The 20,904-nt window shown below is 46.1% G+C and overlaps 2 protein-coding genes across 2 annotated transcripts in view; one reads left to right on the forward strand and one right to left on the reverse strand.

Moving 5' to 3' along the window:
* The window catches only part of CC2D2A (coiled-coil and C2 domain containing 2A), a 92,220-nt gene extending 80,079 nt beyond the window's left edge, over positions 1–12,141 (forward strand). The window contains exons 22-23 of the mRNA XM_048509582.1: positions 10,106–10,258; positions 11,764–12,141. Of these exons, the coding sequence (XP_048365539.1) occupies positions 10,106–10,258; positions 11,764–11,952 (342 nt within the window). The 3' untranslated portion in view covers positions 11,953–12,141. The remainder of the gene's footprint in view (positions 1–10,105; positions 10,259–11,763) is intronic.
* A 1,651-nt stretch (positions 12,142–13,792) lies between these two features.
* The window catches only part of FBXL5 (F-box and leucine rich repeat protein 5), a 37,071-nt gene continuing 29,959 nt past the window's right edge, over positions 13,793–20,904 (reverse strand). Inside the window, exons 10-11 of the mRNA XM_048509242.1 lie at positions 20,686–20,834; positions 13,793–14,634 (exon numbers count right to left, since the gene is read on the reverse strand). Coding sequence (XP_048365199.1) covers positions 14,558–14,634; positions 20,686–20,834 — 226 coding nt within the window. The 3' untranslated portion in view covers positions 13,793–14,557. The remainder of the gene's footprint in view (positions 14,635–20,685; positions 20,835–20,904) is intronic.

Raw genomic sequence — 20,904 nt, forward strand, 5'->3', positions numbered from 1 at the left:
TCCAGATGTGATGGACTACAGTTCCCATCATCCCTTGCCAGCATCATGCTGGCAGGGGATGATGGGAACTGTGGTCCATAACATCTGGAGGGCTGCGAGTTTGACACCTGTGGTCTAGAGGTAAGGTGAACCCCCAGATGCAACCAATGGGAAAGAATCCCAAAGACCTCGAAGGCTTTCACGGCTGGACTCAACTGGTTGTTGTGGGCTTTCCACAGTGAAGAAGGGAGGGGGAACTGTGCCTGGGGCATGAGCTGCCTGCGCGCCCCCTCCCGCCCCCGCTGCTCCCCGGAAACGCCCCTGGCAAGCCCCATCCCTTACGTGCCCCCAGCCCAGCCCCGCGACAGCAATGGCGGTGCCTGGGACAAGCCGCCCTGGACGTCCCCATTGCTGCTATGCGTCTGGCTTTCCGGGCTGTGTAGCCATGGTCTGGTGGTCTATTATTCGAATATCGCCCTATCAGTCTAGTAGATGTTAATTTGTTACGTTACCAAACAATATAAGATCAATGCGAAAGCACATCGGTGCTAGCTCAAGCAATTTATATTACCTGTTACTTACTTGTACAGTATGCCAAATTGTTGGCTATTAGACTTATCAAACTATTATATCTCCATAACACATATATATCTCCACTTTAAATCCAATTCATGCCACAATTTATTACAAGACAACCTTCTCTCAAGTCCATAATCATATATTTGTTAAACCAACAATGTCCATAATCTTGTAAATATTATTGTCAATGTCACCCGTTGTGACTGTGATACAAGTTCATATACATATATATACAACTGAAAATGATGAGAAATTTGACTGCCCTTGAATTGGGAAATTCAAGGCCAGTCTAATTTCTCAGGATTTTCAGTTGTATATATATCTATATGAACTTGTATCAGCGTCACAATGGGTGACATTGATCTAATATTTACAAGATCATGGACATTGTTGGTTATTTTAACAAATATAAGGGATTAAGTGGACTCTTGAGAGAGAAGGTTGTCTTGTAATAAAGGGTGTCATGAATTGGAGTTAAAGTGGAGATATATATGTGTTAAGTGGAGAGATATAATAGTTTGATAAGTTTTTTACCAGCCAACAATCTAAGTACATACCACTTTAAAAGTAACTAACAGGTAATATAAATTGCTTGAGCCAGCGTCGATGTGCCACGCGTGTTTGCGTATCTTATATTGTTTTGAACGTAGCACATTCATTTCATAGATTGAAATATTATGAACAAAATCTACCAGACCATGGCCACACAGCCCGGAAAGCCAGACGCATAGCAGCAATGGGGACGTCCAGGGCGGCTTGTCCCAGGCACCGCCATTGCTGTCACGGGGCTGGGCTGGGGGCACGTCAGGGATGGGGCGTGTCAGGGGCGTTTTCAGGGAGGAGTGGGGGCGGGAGGGGGCGCGCAGGCAGCTCATGCCCTGGGCGCAGTTCCCCCTCCCCACTCGTGTTTGTGTATCTGATATTGTTCATAACGTTTCGCCTGCATCTGTGGCTGGCATCTTCAGATGTGTATCACAGAGAGAAGTGTTCTGAAGATGCCAGCCACGGATGCAGGCAAGACGTTAGGAACAAGATCTACCAGACCACGGCCACACAGCCCGGAAAGCCCACAACAACCAATCCCAGAGACCCACTGCCTGTTACAGGTCTTGAGGAGTAGAACTGAAGTAGAACTGTGGAAAGCCCTGAAAATGCATGTCTTCATGTGATCCCAAAGCAAACCTCGTGGTCCAGGGGTGGGTGTGTTGAAGCCCATGGGAATTTTGCTGTGAATTTCTTTACCAGACTGACTGGACTGCTCTCTGTTCACTGTGCACAGGAACTGGTGGCCCGCTATGTGGCCCTGATTCCCTTTTTGCCTGACAGCGTATCGTTTGCTGGAATTTGTGACTTGTGGAGCACGTCAGATGTAAGTTGTGGAATTCTTTTTCTTATGGTTACAAATAAACCCTCAGTCATTTTCGAGAGGTCTTAGAGGGGAACTGGAAAACGTGGGCTTATTATTCATGCAATGAACGGTCCCTACTTGTGCTGTGGAAATTCACTAGATGGCTTCAGGCCAGTCACGCCCTCTCAACCTAGCCTACATCACAGGGTTGTTGTAAGGATAACATGGAGGAGAATGATGCAGGCCACTCTGGGGCCCCCATGGGAAGAAAGGCAGGGTGTAGATGAATTTAATAAAATAAATAGCAACATTTTGGGAAAGAATGACCAGCCATGAGATTTTGAATTATTTGGGGTTTTGGGGTCCAAATATGGTGATTCTGAACTCACTGTAATATTCTCAATTAATTTATCACAAGAAATCACTTGTTTGCTTCTGACCAAATCAGTGTGATGAAAACATACAAGATCAGGTTTGGCATCTGCTTGGGCATACAGCAGTGAGGGAAAACTGCGGCCGGGGCATGAACTGCCCACGTGCGCCCGCCCCCGACACGCCCGCCCCCACCCCCCCCAAAACCCCTGGCCCCGCCTCCCCACGTGACTGCAATGGCAGCGCCCGGGACAAGCCGCCTCGGGTGTCCCCATTGCATCTATGCTCCTGTGCCACAGGGTATGTTCATGTTGGGGGTGCTGTGTGGTTTCCGGGCTGTCTGGCCGTGTTCTAGCAGCATTCTCTCCTGACATTTCGCCTGCATCTGTGGCTGGCATCTTCAGAGGATCTGGTGGTAGGAATGGAAAGCAAGTGGAGTATATATACTGTGAGGTCAAAAGGTGAGGCCATCTGAATAGAGCAGCCTGGCATGTGAGTCACAAAGAAGTCTGTAGCCTGGGAGTAACAATGCAGATAGCAAGGTCAATAGGTGAATGGATCTGAATAGAAGTATCCTGGTCTTTGTTCCCTTTGAATGCTATAGTCTATAGTTGTCCTGTGTTTGTGTGGAGCTGATCAGTCACTGTCCTGATTCTAGAGTTTTTCAAAACTGGCAGCCAAATTCTGTTCATTTTCATAGTTTCTTCCATGATGTTCATATTATTATTCCTCCATTACACATGGGAGGGTGAGTGTGGAACCGCTCGCCACGGCTGCTTTGGGAATGCTTGGAAGACGTTTGTTTGGACTTCACTTCAAACCAGGTTTCCGAGTTTCTCAGCTGTTTGCAAGCTGTGGCTTAATCCGTTCAGTTTGTCATTTGCACTCTTCACACTGCGGCTTTTTGCGATGCCTGAGCAGAGTGGACGGGCCTTTCCAAAACTGTGCTCCTTGGCAAAGGCTCCTCCATCATGTAGATCGTGGTGAGCCATGAACTGTGCTGGTAATCAACTTGCCTGATTCCATTCATTAGCAGTTCCTTGATCTTCTGGCCGGAGATGAAGAAGAACATGCTGTGCTGTTGTGTAATTATTTTCTTGCTCTTGGCAAAAAGTCCTGGCTCCTAATTGGAAACGCCATTCCGGAGGTAAGCTGCTTCTTGTTTTCCTTTAAACAAACATCCGCGTGCCAGAGAGGACGCTCTGACGAAACGGCGTGCCAGACAGCCGCCCAGATTTCATCTGGCTGGCAAATGTTTATAATAAGGAGTGATGCAAGAGGAACTCTGCTTTCAGGACTCCTGTGAGCATTTGGGCTTTAAATGAAAGGGCCCTCCCTGGAAAAATTGCCAGGTGACATCATCGCGTTGGCACCATCCGAGGCAGATTCCTCTGCATGCTGCCAAACCAGATTTCCCTTTGGATGCCTATCGCCAGTTCCATCATCATGCTCTTTGGTTGGGCAGCAATGAAATGAATGCTGCTAGTTTTATGAGGTGGGGGGGGGGGGGGCAAAAGCTTCAGCCCCTATGTGCGATGTATTAACTCCATGGCATCGGCGCCTGAGGTGACACTCAGGAGCCCTCCGTGGGCACGCGACAAATACCATCATGTGGGGGGGGAATCGCCCCCCCCACACACACACATCTAGGCTGGCCTGGGCCGCTGGGTTTGATTATTAGCTTTAAACCTAAGACCTAGTTTTGGGGAAGCAGTGTTAAGTGCTGTTAAACCCCACAGATTTTCATGCAAAGAACAAAAGCGTGATTCTTTACCTGGGAGTAAGTTTGGTTGCTGGCAATGGGGCTTGCTTCTGAGTAAACCCCCTAGGGTTGTGATTCACCCGCTCAAAGAGTTGCATGGTTGCTTCAAAGCACAGCCAACAACTACCACCAAGCTTACTCCTGAGTAAAGCACGCCTCAGAGCCAACCATTTTTTCTAAACTGAAACCTTTTTTTTCTAAACTAATTCAGGTTAAATTGCCGGTTGGCACTTTGCGATAAATAAGTGGATTTTGGGTTGCAGTTTGGGCACTCGGTCTCGAAAAGGTTCGCCATCACTGGCCTATGCCCTGTGGTTGGACTTCCAGAGAAACTGGTTGGCCCCTGTGTGAAGCAGGAGGCTGGGGGAGATGGGCCTTCACTGGTCTTCACAGCAGGGATCTTCGTATGTTCTATGCTACAACTGTATGGGAAGAGTATCCCCAACCATTTGGCCAGGGAGGGGCAGGGCGGCATGGGTGGGCTAAATGCCAATAACACTCGTATGTAAAATTAAATCCATTCTGCTGTATAACTGCCCCCCCCTCCCCTATCATTTTCACCACAGCCATATTGAAATTTTAATTGCCATCTTTATTCACCATTGAGAACCAGCATGGTGTCGTGGTTAAGCGCAGGTGGACTTTAATCTGGTGAACCAGGTTTCATTCCCTACTCCTCCACATGTGTGGCACACTCTTATCTGGCGAACTGAAGAAGAGTTTGGATTTATATCCCCCCTTTCTCTCCTGCAGGAGACTCAAAGGGGCTGACAATCTCCTTGCCCTTCCCCCCTCACAACAAACACCCTGTGAGGTGGGTGGGGCTGAGAGAGCTCCGAGAAGCTGTGACTAGCCCAAGGTCACCCAGCTGGCGTGTGTGGGAGTGGACAGGCTAATCTGAATTCCCCAGATAAGCCTCCACAGCTCAGGCGGCAGAGCTGGGAATCAAACCTGGTTCCTCCAGATTAGATACACGAGCTCTTAACCTCCTATGCCACTGCTGCTCCTGGATTTGTTTCCCCCCTCCCCTTCATGAAGGCTGCTGGGTGACCTTGGGCCAGTCACAGTTCTTCAAAATTCTCTCAGTTCCACCTACCTCACAAGGTGTCTGTTGTGGGGAGAGGAAGGGAAAAGGAGTTTGTAAACCGCCTTGAGACTCCTTACAGGAGAGAAAGGCAGGGTATAAATCCAAACTCTTCTTCTTCATCATCTGTATTAGATTTTTAATATTGTTTTAAATTTTTAAAATGAAGTATTTATAGTACTTTGTTCAGGATTTAATCACGCAGAGCCCAAAAGGGGAAAGGCAGCATAGAACTCTAATCAATAAATAAATTTTAAAGGGAAACTTTATTTTATTTTTCTTCTCAGGGAGTAACAGCATATGTGCTAACCTGGGAACAAAACCAGTATGTCATCTGGAATCCCAGGAGTGGCTGTTCTTATGGGCAGTACGATACCTTCTGTCCGCTGCAGAATGTAGGGTGTTTAATTTCTGGGGACAATGTAAGTATTTTACATCCTTGTTGCTTTCTCTGTCCTGTGATCATAGGAAGGGATCTCAGAATGAAGCTTGGCTGGTCTCAAGAATAGAATGAGAGGGGGCCCCCGTGGAATCTGTTGTGGGGTGGGGCGGGGCGATGTTTGATAGCTCTGCCACCTAGCCCAGAATTTTATTTTTTCACTGGTAATTACTGTGCCAGCTCTCAGGCCTTTCCCAGGATAGAAGGGCAAAGAAAATGATCAAGGGATTGGAGCAGCTTCTTTACAAGGATAAGTTTTAACCTTTATACATCAGAGAAAAGACCATTAAGGGGAAAGATGGTAAACGTTTCTTAAAATCCTGCATAGAGAAAGTGGAGAGACCCTTGTCTCCCTCTCCCATAATACTAGAACTTGGGGGCACCCGGCAGGGTTGATGGGCAGGACATTCAACGCGAACAACAACAAACAAAGAACCTTTATTGGCATAACAACATTATATACACAGATCCACTTAACCAAGTAGAGGGAAACTAAAATAAATGTACAGGTAGAGAAGGTTGATGTTCAGGATTTGCTCCTAAAGCGCTGTTTTATATACAAAAATTTGGTGACTGCACCATTTGCATCACTACTGGGGCTGTCCAACAGAAAGGTAATCTTTTGCAAGTCAGATGCATACTCTTTTTTGAGTAGCAGGGGTGACAAGTATTTGACTCTGAGTACTGTGTAGAGTGGACAATAAAGTAAAATATGGTCTATAGAGTCACCATGCAAGCCCCCGCATATGCATAGCCTTTAAGTGTAAGGGTTTTGTAAGCGAATTTCCCTGTTGATAAATGTGGCTGATGGAAGGGCATTGCTACGGGCCAACATCATTGCTCTTAATGGAGCCTTGGCACGGTTATCTTGGTGCAGGTATTGATATTCCCCTTGGCTACCAATGTAGGTGATACCTAGAGCTAAAGGAGAACAAGTCCTGGAAGCCTTTTCGAGTAGGATCTGATGTTCCTGGTCAAACAGCCTTCTCTTCAGAAGTTGGAAAGTCTCTTTAGATGGTAGCATGGCCAGATAATCCAAAGAATAGCGAACAAAAGGAAGCGCTTCTTCAGTCAACAAGTAATTGGTGGAATTTGCTGCCACCCGTTAAAGTTGCTTTGAAAGGAAATTAGACAAATGCATGGGAAACCTCTGCTGGGTCAGGTCTCGGAGCCTTAACCCAATAAACAGACTCTGAAGTATTAATCAACAGCGTTTATGGAATAGGCATCAAAGCACCACACTTGGCAATGCCAGTTCTGACGAAGCCGGCGTTCACAGTCCCTTTTATCCCCCATAGAGAACCCCCCTCCCGTTTTCCCAAGACTTTGTGAAAAACAATCTTTGGAGATAGGCACCCCAAGGTTGGCAGCAGATAGCAAGAGGAAGCCTCCTGGCTTCCTGTCCTACGAGATAACTGATGTAACACAGTTACCATGGGACAGGAGTACCCAGGGAAGCCTAGTTATCTACCAAGCATGTGAAGCCTTAAAGTAAAGATCAAGGAAAGAATGCATAGGTGGCAGCGGGTACATATAGCAGGCTGGTTACATATATCTTCCTAGCAGCAACAATTTGTTATTTTAAGCAGTTGCACAGTTCTGGGAATGTATCTCAATTACTCAGATAGCATCTCCCTGACATTCTGTTGGCCATAGTAACTAAATGGAACCTCCATTCATAAACAGTAACTGTGTATCAGAGATGTGTGGGCAGAAACAGGGGTGTGACATTTGCTTCTGTGACATTCTGGTTGATTTTATCAGTAACATCTGGTTGGCCTTTGTGTAAGAAAGGATGCTGGACTTTTATCAACCATTGCTCTAATGCAGGGGCCTGCAAACTGGCTCTCCAGATGTTCATGGACTACAGTTCCCATCAGCAGCTGCCAGCACGGCCAATTGCTGGCAGGGGCTGATGGGAATTGTAGTCCATGAACATCTGGAGAGCCACCCCTGCTCTAATACATCACAGCTGACCTCCTCTGGATCCAGTGTCTGTCTATATATCTGTGTTACTGATTTTGTGATTATGCTTAAGTAACAAACCATTATTCACTCTTAGGTTTGGTTCAATATTCAGCAATACGACTCCCCACTGAGGATAAATTTTGATGTCCACAAACCCAAATTATGGAAACCTTTCTTTTCAAGAAGTTTGCCATTTCCTGGTCTCTCCAGTGTGCAGGTATTAGCACATTTAGCCTTCAGTACAGAAATAATATTTCCTTTGTATTTTAAATTGCTTGACCTTCTTAAGTGATAGAATTACAGGACAGATGTATGATGCCATTGAAATGCACTGAACAGCACGGGGGGGGGGGGTGAGCCCACAGCTGAGTGGGGTGGCTGCCTTGAGAGGGCTTATGAGGCACACAGGCCTACTGAGAAGACCTCCCCCCCCCACTCCTGATCAGAGGTGGGGGAGATTGCCTCCGTGGGTCTTCGGCCTGTGAAGCTCTCTCCTAATACTGGATCTGGCCCGTGCACCGCATGTTTGACACCCGTTTTGAGCCGTAGATGAAAATACAATTTCCTGAAGCATTTTGTTGACTTGGTGAAGTCCCCCCCCCCCCGCTTCCTCATCTCTGATATTCTGATTATCTGGCTGGGATTCTTTGCCACCTGCTGTTGTTTCTAAATTGTTTGCAATGCTGGATATTCGAAGTGTTCCTTTCTAAAGCCTTTTTTTAAAAACAGAAAGTGAGTTAAAATATTTTAGATAACCGCCTGCAAAAAAGGTTCCTATATATTACACCTTCTGAAACACCAAGCGGCAACTAATTCGTTCTTATTTCACTAGCCTGAAGCTCTGTTTTACCCGCGTGCGGACGAGGCAGCAGCACTAGAACTGCAGGGCAGGTAACTTTGTCTAACGTATTTGCATTGCATCTATTAGTTGTCAGTACTAGTCAGTATTAGTTGTCAGGGCGTTATGATTAAAGAGGACTTGACCTGGGGCGTACAGACTGCCACGGTGGTTAAGAAGGCCCAGCAAAGACTGTACTATCTGAGACTTCTAAGGAAACAACAACTGAATGGAAAACTCCTGGTGTCCTTTTATCGCTGTGCTATAGAGTGTCTTAACCTGCTGCATCTGTGTATGGTTCTCCAGTTGCACAGTGGCAGATAGGAAGGAGCTCCAAAGGGTGATCACTACTGCACAGAGGATTATCGGCTGCCCTCTCCCCTCCTTGGAAGAACTCTATAATTCCCGAAGCCTAAAGAAAGCCCAAAATATTCTGAGAGACCTGTCTCATCCGGCACACCCTCTTTTTGAACTGTTACCATCCGGCAGACGATACAGGTCTATCAAAACTAGGACAAAGAGGCTTAGAGACAGCTTCTACTCTAGAGGTGTGGCTATGCTAAACTCCGCGGCTTCGTGTTGATGTGTTTGGGGCTGTGTAGGGATGGGTGGAGGAAGGGGAAAGTGAGGATGGGGTATGAGTCTGAAATGGTGTGCATCGAGGAAAGCTGCTGTAAAATTTGTTGGGCGTGCACAATGACAATAAAATGCTTATGCTATGCTTACTGTTTGGCTGGACATTAGATCTGCCAGCCAGCATTCCCTGTAAGCTGCGCAGCCGCGTGGTCACTGTATTAGTGTTGCATGAATGAGGGGCCGGTCAGCAGGGTGAGCTCTCCCGGGCAGCCCAGTTCCACGCAGAGTTGGAACTTCCGCACAGCAGCGGGGAAGAATAAGAGGGTATGTTGCAGCCAGCCAATAAATACAGGCCTATACAGCTCTTCTCAATTCATTCCGATAGCAATCTCCTCAGCTACCTTTCTAAAAAAAGAATTGCAAGTGTTCATATAACTTACTTTTCAGTGTGTTGTCTCATATTCCACACTTTTTGAGGGTTTAAAAAAAAATTAAACAGCACAGCTTGGTTCTTAAAATAATAAGTGGCGTTTATATTATTGTCTTCCTTTACACACAATAATTCCTGGCATTTAGAACCCGTCTTTTGCGTGTGCGTGTGCAAGGAATTTTTCTGTAGCAGATCTGTTAACTGCACACAACATCTAGCTTTGTAAACCAGAAAAAAAGTTTGTCCCATCTGCAGTTTGTAAGAACTGCTATGGAGCAAGCAGTGGAGGACTAAAGAGATGCCATTCGTTGTTTTTGAAAGGAGGTGGTGTGGAATTCTAGTCCTCTGGTGCCCTCTTAGAATTTGAAGTCCTGCTGAACCGACAAAAAGCCGGTCTTGCTAAATTGCCCAGAGATGCAAAAGGCGCCTGCATCACTGTGAATCTGAGATTTGGGGTGCTGTGTGGCTTCCGGGCTGTATGGCCGTGTTCTAGCAGCATTCTGTCCTGACGTTTCGCCTGCATCTGTGGCTGGCATCTTCAGAGGATCTGATAGATCTGAAGATGCCAGCCACAGATGCAGGCGAAACGTCAGGAGAGATGTACAGCCGTACAGCCCGGAAACCACACAGCACCCCAGTGATTCCGGCCATGAAAGCCTTCGACAGTACAAATCTGAGATTTGCTTTATATTGTTTAAAAAACAGACTTGAGAAGATTTTGAAAGAAAAGATCATGGACTGGAGACCCAGACACCTGACACGGTGGAACAGATATTGCACCTCAGCCCTTCGGCATTTCTTGCCCCTGCTGGAAGAGAATCGGGGCAAAGATATAGAAGATGACCATCAGGCGGAATTACAAAAACAGCTGGGAGACTACAGGGTAACGTACCAAGTTCATAAATCCAGAAGGTCTAATGGAACTTACATAATTCAGTTGGCAGAGGGGTCATGGGTTCCTCTTAAACATTCCTTCTCTTGCATGGCTAAGCAAAAAATAAGGGAGCAGCAGTGGCGTAGGAGGTTAAGAACTCGTGTATCTAATCTGGAGGAACCGGGTTTGATTCCCCGCTCTGCCGCCTGAGCTGTGGAGGCTTATCTGGGGAATTCAGATTAGCCTGGGCACTCCCACACATGCCAGCTGGGTGACCTTGGGCTAGTCACAGTTCTTCGGAGCTCTCAGCCCCACCCACCTCACAGGGTGTTTGTTGTGAGGGGGGAAGGGCAAGGAGATTGTAAGCCCCTTTGAGTCTTCTGCAGGAGAGAAAGGGGGGATATAAATCCAAACTCTTCTTCTTCTTCTAACTGGTGGTTAACATGGCTTCCTAGTGGACCAAGGGGAAGTGATCTTACCATGGCTAATGGAACAGACCTATTGGCTCCAACCCATTGTCTGGTTACTGACATTCCAGAGACCCAAGTACAACCCATGCTGTTTGTTGCTAGAGAGATGGGAGAACATCCCACACCCCCTGCTTTCCTTGGCTAGCTTCTGCCCCCTTCATGTTAGTGGCCTTTATCCTGTGGTTTTTGGCCAGAAGACTGCAAAATGTCTCTATAAATCTGTGTGCATAGACTGGTGCTTGAGTTATACCAACATGCTCAGAAAAAACAGAAGCAGCAGACTCTCGTTCCAGGGAAGAGAAAAACTTTTATTGGGAAATCGATGCATCAGGAGATCCAATGAAAGCAGAAGGGGGCCGGTGAAGCAAGGAATAAAGCAGAATCCAAACATAAGGCCTGAACGACATTAGCTCAGGTGACCCCGAAAAGTCTATTTGGGTTGGAAGCATCTGTACTTGCAACTCCTGGATAGCTGCTCCCATGCAAAAATGGCCCCTCCCTCTTATGGCTCCATAAGAGGTACCTATTTTCTGCAGTTCTAAAAAACATGGCAGTGCCCCTTTAATTGGGAGTGAGGAATTGTCCACTTCTGGGAGAAGCAGCCAATGGGAAGTGTTCAGTTTGGGAGGGAGCAGGTGGGTGATTTGCTGCCAGTCTGAATTAAACGGATCCAAAGAGCTTACTCCATGAAGGAAGGTAATGAAAGTAAGGAATAATATGAAAAAAAAATAGAATTACTGGGACTATGACAAGATCATCACAGCTGACATCCAACAAGTCTTATACCATCAGTGATTTTCATGAGGAGATCTGGCACGATTGTTAGCAGCTGTCCCAAAAAAGTACTGCAGTACTTTATAATTCTAGGAGCAAATTGCAGACGTGGAGAAAGCAAAACACTTTCAAGGCTAACTCTCAAGACCCCCATTTGAGAATCAAGCAACTGGTACAGCTGGATCCGGGGGTTAGGATCCACTTGACTATGTTGTGCTGTGACGCTGCTTTACAGACTGACAGCTTTACTTCTTTTTTTCCTCCTTCCAGGTTTCAGGATTTCCTATCCATGTGCCATTTTCAGAAATCAGCCCTTTGATCGAAGCCGTCTATACTACAGGAGTCCACAACATCGATGTTCCAAATATAGAGTTTGCACTAGCCGTGTATGTTCATGCTTACCCTAAAAGCGTTCTATCAGTGTGGGTATATGTTGCCTCCTTGGTTCGCAACAGATAGAAGCTGATTAAACAAACCCTCGTGCTTGAGTTCTTCCCATCAAAGAATGCCACAGATAACTGAAACGGTACCTTCTTTTAGTGTTTGAATTCTTAAGAATTGTGCAGTAACGTTTCTCGTACCCTTTACATTGTCATAGATTCTAATTTTGTACTTTTATACCGTAAAGACAAACACTACACGTATCAATTAAGTATCCTTAATGTTTGTCTACAAGGGTTGCAACCCAGCTATGACTGACAGGTTTCAAACACTGAAAATGCTGCAGCTTGCGGATGTTCGTGAAGGGGGGGCGCGGTGCTTATTGGCTGGCCCAAAAGCCCTGCTTGGCTCCAGTCCTGAAGAGCTGCAGCAGCAATTCCAACTTACAGCTGAGCCCTCGGAAGCCGCGTGGTTTGATCGGTACTGCCGGCTTTATCTTAAGCCCATCTAGTCCAGTTTTATTCCAGCCGTGTGAGGGAGGAGAGGAAGCTGCTACATAGCAGGCTAGTTTTCTGCCCACAGAAGTATTGAAAGAGGCAACTCATGTCCATGAGGCTGTTGTGTGGCTGGCCTGCCCACCCAGTGTGTGTTTGGGGCGGGGGGAATCTCAAGTGTTTAAGTTAGCAAATTACATGCAGCGGAAACTCAGACCTCTTGGAATGGATGAACAAATATGCTAACCTTTACTGAAACTTTTGCCCTCATTAAAGAGAAGCTGTTAGCAATGGACTATCAACAACTGCAGAGCTTGGCAAATAAATCTTGTTCACCAACAAATATGTCAATTCCTTTCACGCAGGGATACCCAGCCTATTATATTACAGCGCTCATAAATCCCATACACAGGAGAGCCTATATGCTGGCTAGGTTTAACATCATGCCATCTCCGCTACATAGAGGAAGACTTAAAGGTCTTCCAAGCGATAAGAGGTTCTGTCCCTGTAGCATAGGACAGCTAGATTCCATCCCACACATTCTCCTGAACTGCTTATTATACCAAGAACTCCGATCCAGCCTGTTATCCCAAGCTATAGACTCTATGATTGATTATACTGAATCAGCTAAAGTAGTTACGCTTTTAAATTGTCAGGATTTTGATTGTTGCCTTATAGTGGCAAAGTTTTTGTCAGAAGTTTGTAAACTGAATGTATGACAAACGTGAAGTTTTTTACTATTCACTTTTTAACTGGAACTGTATTTTTATACTATCGTGTACATGCCAATAAAGGCTTATTGAATTGAATTGAATTGGAATGGATGAACAAAGTTAACAGAATATTCAACAATGGCAAAGCTGACGTCTCTGGTCCACGGTAGACTCTCCACATGATATGAATGAAGATGGAGAGTTTTTTGGACTACTTTTTGGACTACTTAAATCAACTACTTGGATAAGTATATAATGATTTGGATAATCCAAGAAAGTAAGGACTATGTGAACAAGAAAAAACTACTCCGCTTAAATTTCAAAGAGGTTTTTTTTTAAGTTTTAAGATATAAAATTGGACGATGACCAATATAAGCAAGTTTCACAATGATTGTAAGGTGATGATTTTAAATTTTATGGGGGGAAATTTAGAAAATGGGGGGAAAGCCAAAACAAGTACCATGCAGCCAAAACAAAAGGTCTTCCGTCTTCCTTGGAAGATAATGTCATCTCTTGGCAGTTTCTTTGAAGAGGGTTTGCTAGTACCATTTTATGCACCTGGAGCCTGGAGTAACTTCCGCTGTGCCAAGCAAGACATCGCACAAAGACATCACAACCCCACATGGAAATAAATGTGCTTCACATGCCAAATCAAACGTTTGAAGGACAACAGAATTTTCTTTACATTAAAATAGATAAATCACTAGCAAGTTCCTTAAAGCTGCATTTATTGATTTATAACAGTTGCTCTTATGGCTGAGAAATTACTTTTGAAACTCCCTTTCAGAATTCAGCATCTTTAAAGAGATTAGGCAGGAGGAGATGCAGGGGTTGTGGTCGCTGCGCCACTACGGTCAGACAAACAGGTATTCCACAAAGCCCAGAGAGTGAGGTGGCCACCAGTCACCGGCCCAACAGCATAGTCCTGGCTGGGTTTCAACAGATCAGATGCTAATCAACTCTGATGCAGATGGGAATTTTTCATTTACGGGTTTTCAAGCTCAAAAATACAGAGTCAGTGCTATAAACAAACAACAGACATTATCTCCCTAATCGTACAGTAGGACAACTCTGGAAAGTTAGGAAAGAAGTCACTACTGAAAGGGGAACGTGACCCAAAATTTCAAATTCACTGTAGGATTTCTAGAGTGAGCATAAAGAATCTTACAGAGTTAGCACAGAATAAATCAAAAATGTAAGTGCCAAACATTAGGAAAGAGTGTCAGAACAATTTTGGTAAGTTTTCGCAGCATAAAACTCAAGCCCAATGCCTTCCAAATAAAGTGAGACGCACTGCGAGCATGGCACAACACTACACAGTTTGCTTAGGCGGTTCTGAATCGCAGGGCAAAAAAGGACCTACCAATCGCACTCCGAAAGGGAACGGCTGTTAACACAAGATACGGACTGTAAGTAAAGTGCATGAAAGAAAGCCTGCTGAGCTAAATGAAGTAGACTGAAAGGTAAGAAGTCAGGTCATTCACCAGAGCGGCAGCAGGCTCTGAAACCACACTGCAAGTTCTGGCATCCGCTGGCGGTTTCGGCATGAGGACCTGCATAAAGACAGAACAAATGTGAAAGGAGGAAACAGGGACCGGGTTCATCTGGGACAGCAGAAGGTGACATTTTAATGCAGGGGTGGCCAACTTATGGCACTCCAGATCTTCATGACAATTCCCATCAGCCCCTGCCAGCATGGCCAATTGGGCTGTTGGGAACTGTAGTCCATGAACATCTGGAGCGCCATAGGTTGGCCACCCCTATTTTAATGCATCTTTCCCTTTGATACATACAAGGCCCAACCTCAATGTTTTTTCTAGTGACAATCCAGAAGGTCAAAGGGCTCACCAGCCAAAGACTGAAGATCACCAACGAGACGAGCTGATGCTCGTTTGGCATTGCTATCCACAGGCTGGGTCGGCACCTAAAGATCTCCACTTCTGCCTCAAACAAAAACCCACAGCTTTGGAAAAGGACTGGGTCCCACTGTGCAAATCTGCTTAGCACTACTTACCTTCCATTTTCCAGTATTATTTTAGATTCGCCCATTAAATAAATAAAACCGCTGAAGTTATGGCTTGATGCCACCCGAGGAACATACAACTTAAACATTTCAGCTTTTACAAAACTGATCTTGAATTAAAAGCAGGCGGAATTGGCCAAAATTAACCCTCCTCATTCTTGTTATCAGATCATATTTTAGTAATTTTCAAGAACTGAATAGTTGTCACTTAACACCCTGTACGTGTGACCCGCTTAGATGAAACCACCTTCTTCAATACTAGAACTAGCACCTGCAAGTCTGGTAAACAGTTCAGCTGAGACTAAATTCAGAGATCACTGTAAAAGCTTCACTTGTAGAACACTACACTGGCACATGTAGATGGAATTCTCCCCTCCCCCCCAAAAAATCTATTTTTATCCCATAGGGACACAACCACATATACAGAAGTGTTTGTCAGAAGGTGGAGGAAGCAGATATTGAACAGCTGAAGCTTCCATAAAGCAGCTAGAAAAAGTGATGTCCTGAAGGCAGAAATGCCTACAAGTGCCTGTCAGTCCAACTTAACCTCGGTCTCACTGTTCCTCTCAGAGTTCAGTGTAAAGGTAGCTACAAATCCACCTCCTTCCCCCAACAAAACCTTCTCCTGACAACACCATTCATTTGGAAAGAGAAAGAAAGAGCAGAAGGTCGGCAACAGGGATGTCCCCAAACCACAAGACACACCCAAGAAGATCTGGGCTCTCTTCAAAGTTGTCTACAAGTGCCTAAGGTCTCAGTGGAGGCAGGGGATTAGTGACCACAGAAAAAAGGCAGGCTTGTAAATCAACCTAAAGTTTTTTAAACCCAATTATCAAAGAGCCTAAATGGAAGGTCTGGGCCACCAACTCCCAAAGAGTTAGAAAAGAATGAATTGTATACCTGTACAAACAAGTCCTTTTCACAACTATTAAGTAATGATCCTGACAGGGGAGCCGGAAACTTAGGGGCCATTCCGATCAAGTTGGTGACTGCTGTCAAATTTTGGAGATGCAAATTAGTCAGGATTTCCAGGTAGGAAAGCACACGCCTTCACAGCCAAAGGGCTTCCAAGCACAAACAAACTTGCTTTGCAACAGCTTATGCTACCTCTTGGGAAAGCTAATTTACTACTTCCTCAAACTGCTAATGAAAACACCTGCAGGAGTTGCAAGCAGCAAGCAAGGGAAAGGTCTGAATCATGCGGGACTAGATGAGGGACAAGGCTGGACGGGAAGGACATGATCCAGCTGAGGTAAAACCCAGCCCCAAAGCCACTGCCTGACTCGCTGGCCAGCAACGCTTCTGCAGAGAAGACCTTCCACTTGATCGCGAAGACTAGTCTGTGTGCAGTAGCCACTGAAGAGGCAAGTCCCTTTACCCCCATTATGTGGAGAAATAAAGGTGGACAGGAATCAAAAGCCTTCCAAGCAAGGACAGAGGCTTAGACCCCCCCTAGATTTCAACAGGTGCAAGAGGTGTGGATTGTTGTTGTTGTTTTGACAAATCATCCCCCTCCCCTCCGAGAGATGCATCATGGAAAACTTTTATGGCCAAAGTAATCTGGCTGCCGTTTTCCAGGCGGTGGGGCCGTGGTCTGGTTGTTTAAGCTCCGTTCACGTTTTGCCCACATCTATGGGTGGCATCTTCAGAGGCATGTCACAGTAAGATGTGTTTCTCTCCATGACAGACCATGGCCACCCAGCCCAGAAAACGCACAGCAGCCCCCAAAGAGAATTCCAATTCCCCCACAAGAATCCTGGGGGTCCCAGAATTGGGGGGGGGGGGAGATTGACACAAAGTCTTGTCGTCATTCACATCAGCTTCATTATTTGCCCAGGGGCCAGCAGATGCCTCAAAAGAAATTCTAACAGCAAGCTCCGCTGTGTTTCCTTAAACTCCTGCTTAGAGTTTGGAAGAAGAAGAAGAGTTTGGATTTATATCCCCCCTTTCTCTCCTACAGGAGACTCAAAGGGGCTTACAATCTCCTTGCCCTTCCCCCCTCACAACAAACACCCTGTGAGGTAGGTGGGGCTGAGAGAGCTCCCAGAAGCTGTGACTAGCCCAAGGTCACCCAGCTGGCGTGTGTGGGAGTGCACAGGCTAATCTGAATTCCCCAGACAAGCCTCCACAGCTCAGGCGGCAGAGCTGGGAATCAACCCGGTTCCTCCAGATTAGATACACGAGCTCTTAACCTCCTACGCCACTGCTGCTCCTTCTTCGCTCCATATAACAGTCACACACCAGAAGCTGCTTGCTCCATGTTTAAGGTTAACTAAGCAAAGCATTCGAATTAAAAACTTTTGCTAAACATGTAGAAGTGTACAGTTAACACACTGAGTGTTGTTGTTGTTGTTATTAACAACATGCAAAGATTGGAAAAGATGGCAATCTATTCTAAACAACTGAAACAGTAAAGCAAAAACCACATCCACCGACAAGGTTGTGTTCCGGTCGCCAGAAATGTGCGGAGCGTCTGCATGGTTCAGAAGAACGGCCCTGTGTAAAGCCACGGCGCACACACAGCTGCTCGACAAAATAACTGGCTGGCTATTTTGAAGCCACTCAGCTGAGCAGCTGTGCTGGTTTTTCTGTATTAGCATAAGATGCTATTAGTCACTGTGACCAGAGGCCAGTAAGAGAGGAGACAGTATTGAATTGCCCAGCATCCCCCCCAGGAGTACGGTATTAATCCTCAAACCTTTATATACCCTACCCTAAGACCTCTCGCTCACTGACATTATCCTCTTAGTGAAGGACTCCGTGTATTGGAAACCTTCCTGGCCTGTAATAGATTTCAGCAGGTTCTCCCATTCTGACAGCTACTACTAGTGCCCAGAGCCGGGAGAGTCTCAGTTTTGCAGTCATCTTTCTCTACACACCTGGGAACAAATGTGCTTTTATGCCCAAAATGGTTCTGTCCCTTTCAGAAAGGAGGAAGGTACTGCCACCAACCAATTTGCAGCAGTGGCGTAGGAGGTTAAGAGCTCGTGTATCTAATCTGAAGGAACCGGGTTTGATTCCCCGCTCTGCTGCCTGAGCTGTGGAGGCTTATCTGGGGAATTCAGATTAGCCTGTCCACTCCCACACACGCCAGCTGGGTGACCTTGGGCTAGTCACAGCTTCTCGGAGCTCTCAGCCCCACCCACCTCACAGGGTGTTTGTTGTGAGGGGGGAAGGGCAAGGAGATTGTAAGCCCCTTTGAGTCTCCTGCAGGAGAAAAAGGGGGGATATAAATCCAAACTCTTCTTCTTCTTCTTCCCCAAGGTTGTGGGGAGGGTTGTTCTCCCTTCCCTGATTATTTTGTGTTTTGTTTTCTAATTTAAGACTCATATTTCTACAACAGAGGAACAAGACAGCTTGCTGGAAGGAGGCTTTCCTGACACGGCTGCCAATCTTACAGACACACGGACACACAGTCCCTCAGTACGACTGAACAGGCCCACAGGTGCATCCGAAAAGACACGTGATATCAAAATAAGGCCTGCATCAAGATTCCATGGCGTGACCCCATTCTATACTTACATTTGGAGAAGCGAGATTATGTAAGCAGCTATCCTTTATAGCAAGTCTTCACAATCCACTCTTAACAAAGATAATACTAGCAAAGCGGTTACAATTTATCCAAGCGTTAGCCGAGGCAACATCATTTTCAATAACTGACATTCTGTCACCTACACATATATGGAACAGGACTTCCACAATTGTCCCTGAAACATGAAGTCTACCCCTCTTCTCCAGTGTTAGTATAATCTGGTGGCAAAGAGGCCCAGTGTAATTAAGACAATGAGGACAGGAATGGCTTCATCCAGGGGTGGTCAACCTATGGCGCTCCAGATATTCATGGACTACAATTCCCATCAGCCCAATTGGCCACGCTGGCAGGGGCTGACGGGAATTGTAGTCCATGAACATCTGGAGCGCCATAGGTTGGCCACCCCTGGCTACATCAGTCCCTTCTGCCAAAGCAGACCAAACATCCTGAGGGAAAAGGGGAGAGTTCTTCAAAAAGGAATTCTTTGGTTTGTTGCAGGAGCCTCGTCGGCACCAAAATCCACCGATCGTTCATGGCTAAGAGATCAAGTCAGGACACCACAAACAGCCAAAGGAACAGACTGTGGCTCTCGTCGCTCTAGCCAGCACCTTAGCTAAACAGCTACTGTGAAAATTCAAGCCATTCAAGTTTCTCAATATCACACTTCTCTACAGACTATTTTATAGGCCAGCCCATCTTAGGTGTCAGTGTTCACAAGCCTCACCGTGACTTAAGAGTTAGCCCCAATGCTACCCCTGAAGGGGACATCAGGGAAAACTGATCAAGGTGAAACAAGGCAAGATCATAGCTTCCCTTCTGGGAAAAGAAAGCCTAACCATTTAATTGGAGTGATGCTTCGGCATTGACAGCCCTCCTCCCCCCCTAAAGCACTTCTGCCAAGAATCTCAGAGCTCCTGCTCAAGGAGAGTCAGCTACTAGGCTTGAAGATTTATTTCTTAACTAGCAATAATGTCCACTGTGGGGGAAAAAACACAGCAGGCTCTAGAAAACATGCTAATGAACACAACCTTCCCCACTATCGGTCTCTTCTGAACGCTCCCAAGTAGAAAAAGGACCAGGAGGGAAGGAAACTGTGGAATTCTTGTCCATCTGGCTCGCCAAAACAAAGCAGCGAATAGTGCACATTTTGCTCCCGATGGTGAGAGTCTAGCATCCCCCACTGCCCCATGTCCTAGAAAATCCTGGTGGGCGGAATCTCTGGGGCTCGCAAGGGCATCTGGGAAGTATAGTTTCCAGCAGGAGAATGACTGAAAGTAGCCGACTGATAGTTTGGGGGAGAAAAGGTTTTCTTCCCCATCACCTTCTGTCTCTTTTTTCAGGATCCAGCTACCTGGTCTCTCCTGCATAAACCACTGGTTTCTAAGCCTTTCTCCTTCGGGTCATGTTGCTGCAGGGAACTACAATTCCCATGAGGACTTCCAAGCGCCTGCACAGCTCTCCTGAGGAAGCTGCAGCTCAAAGTCACTGAAGCGGGAGGAAACCCTCTCCTTCCAAACCTTTCTCCACTGGGTCACGCTGTTGAGGGGACGACAATTCCCTCCCATGAGGACTTACGAGCACGCCTGCACAGTCATTTAAAAAGTGAATTGTTGCCTTGCCTTTTCTATAGATAATAACTGGCTAACTCTCTTGCCCCCCAAGGTCACATTTGGCTGGCTAGGTTGTCCTTCTGAAAGCTGAGGATCTAACTGCTCCCACAGTCACACTCTGCATGAGACATCCAGCTATCAATGAACATGAATCTTCATAAAAGTGTTACAAGTATCAAGTACTTGGAAGAAGAACTGGCAAGTGAGAGGTGGAGCTACTTTAACAATCTATCCAGCCTGTTTTAACAAACTGAATCACTGGGCTTAGAATATTTTAGGAGGCTCTGTGTATTAACGGAGTGTTAAGCTTTAGCAACCAACAGGCCATATTATACACCCGAGAGCCTACAAGGAAAATGGATCTGAAGAATGAAAACTCTCACAGTTAAACACTGGCCCTGACGAGATTAAAAAGTGCACTTTGTTCAAAAGACATTACCATTAATGTTGTCACAGTAGTAAAAGTGTTCGTCATTCAGAGAAGGACACGCTGAGACCAAGTCCTGCAGGCCCGCACCAGTTACAGTGAGACAACCAGAGAGATTCAGGTGTTCTAGGTGAGGAAGCCCTCCTCCCAGAGCCAACATCCTGGATGTAGAAAACAAACACAGGTGAGGGCACCCTTGGGAACCTGTCTGCCCCATTTGCACGGCCAGCT

The sequence above is a fragment of the Sphaerodactylus townsendi genome, linkage group LG10 (assembly GCF_021028975.2).
Source record: "Sphaerodactylus townsendi isolate TG3544 linkage group LG10, MPM_Stown_v2.3, whole genome shotgun sequence".
Lineage (NCBI taxonomy): Eukaryota > Metazoa > Chordata > Lepidosauria > Squamata > Sphaerodactylidae > Sphaerodactylus > Sphaerodactylus townsendi.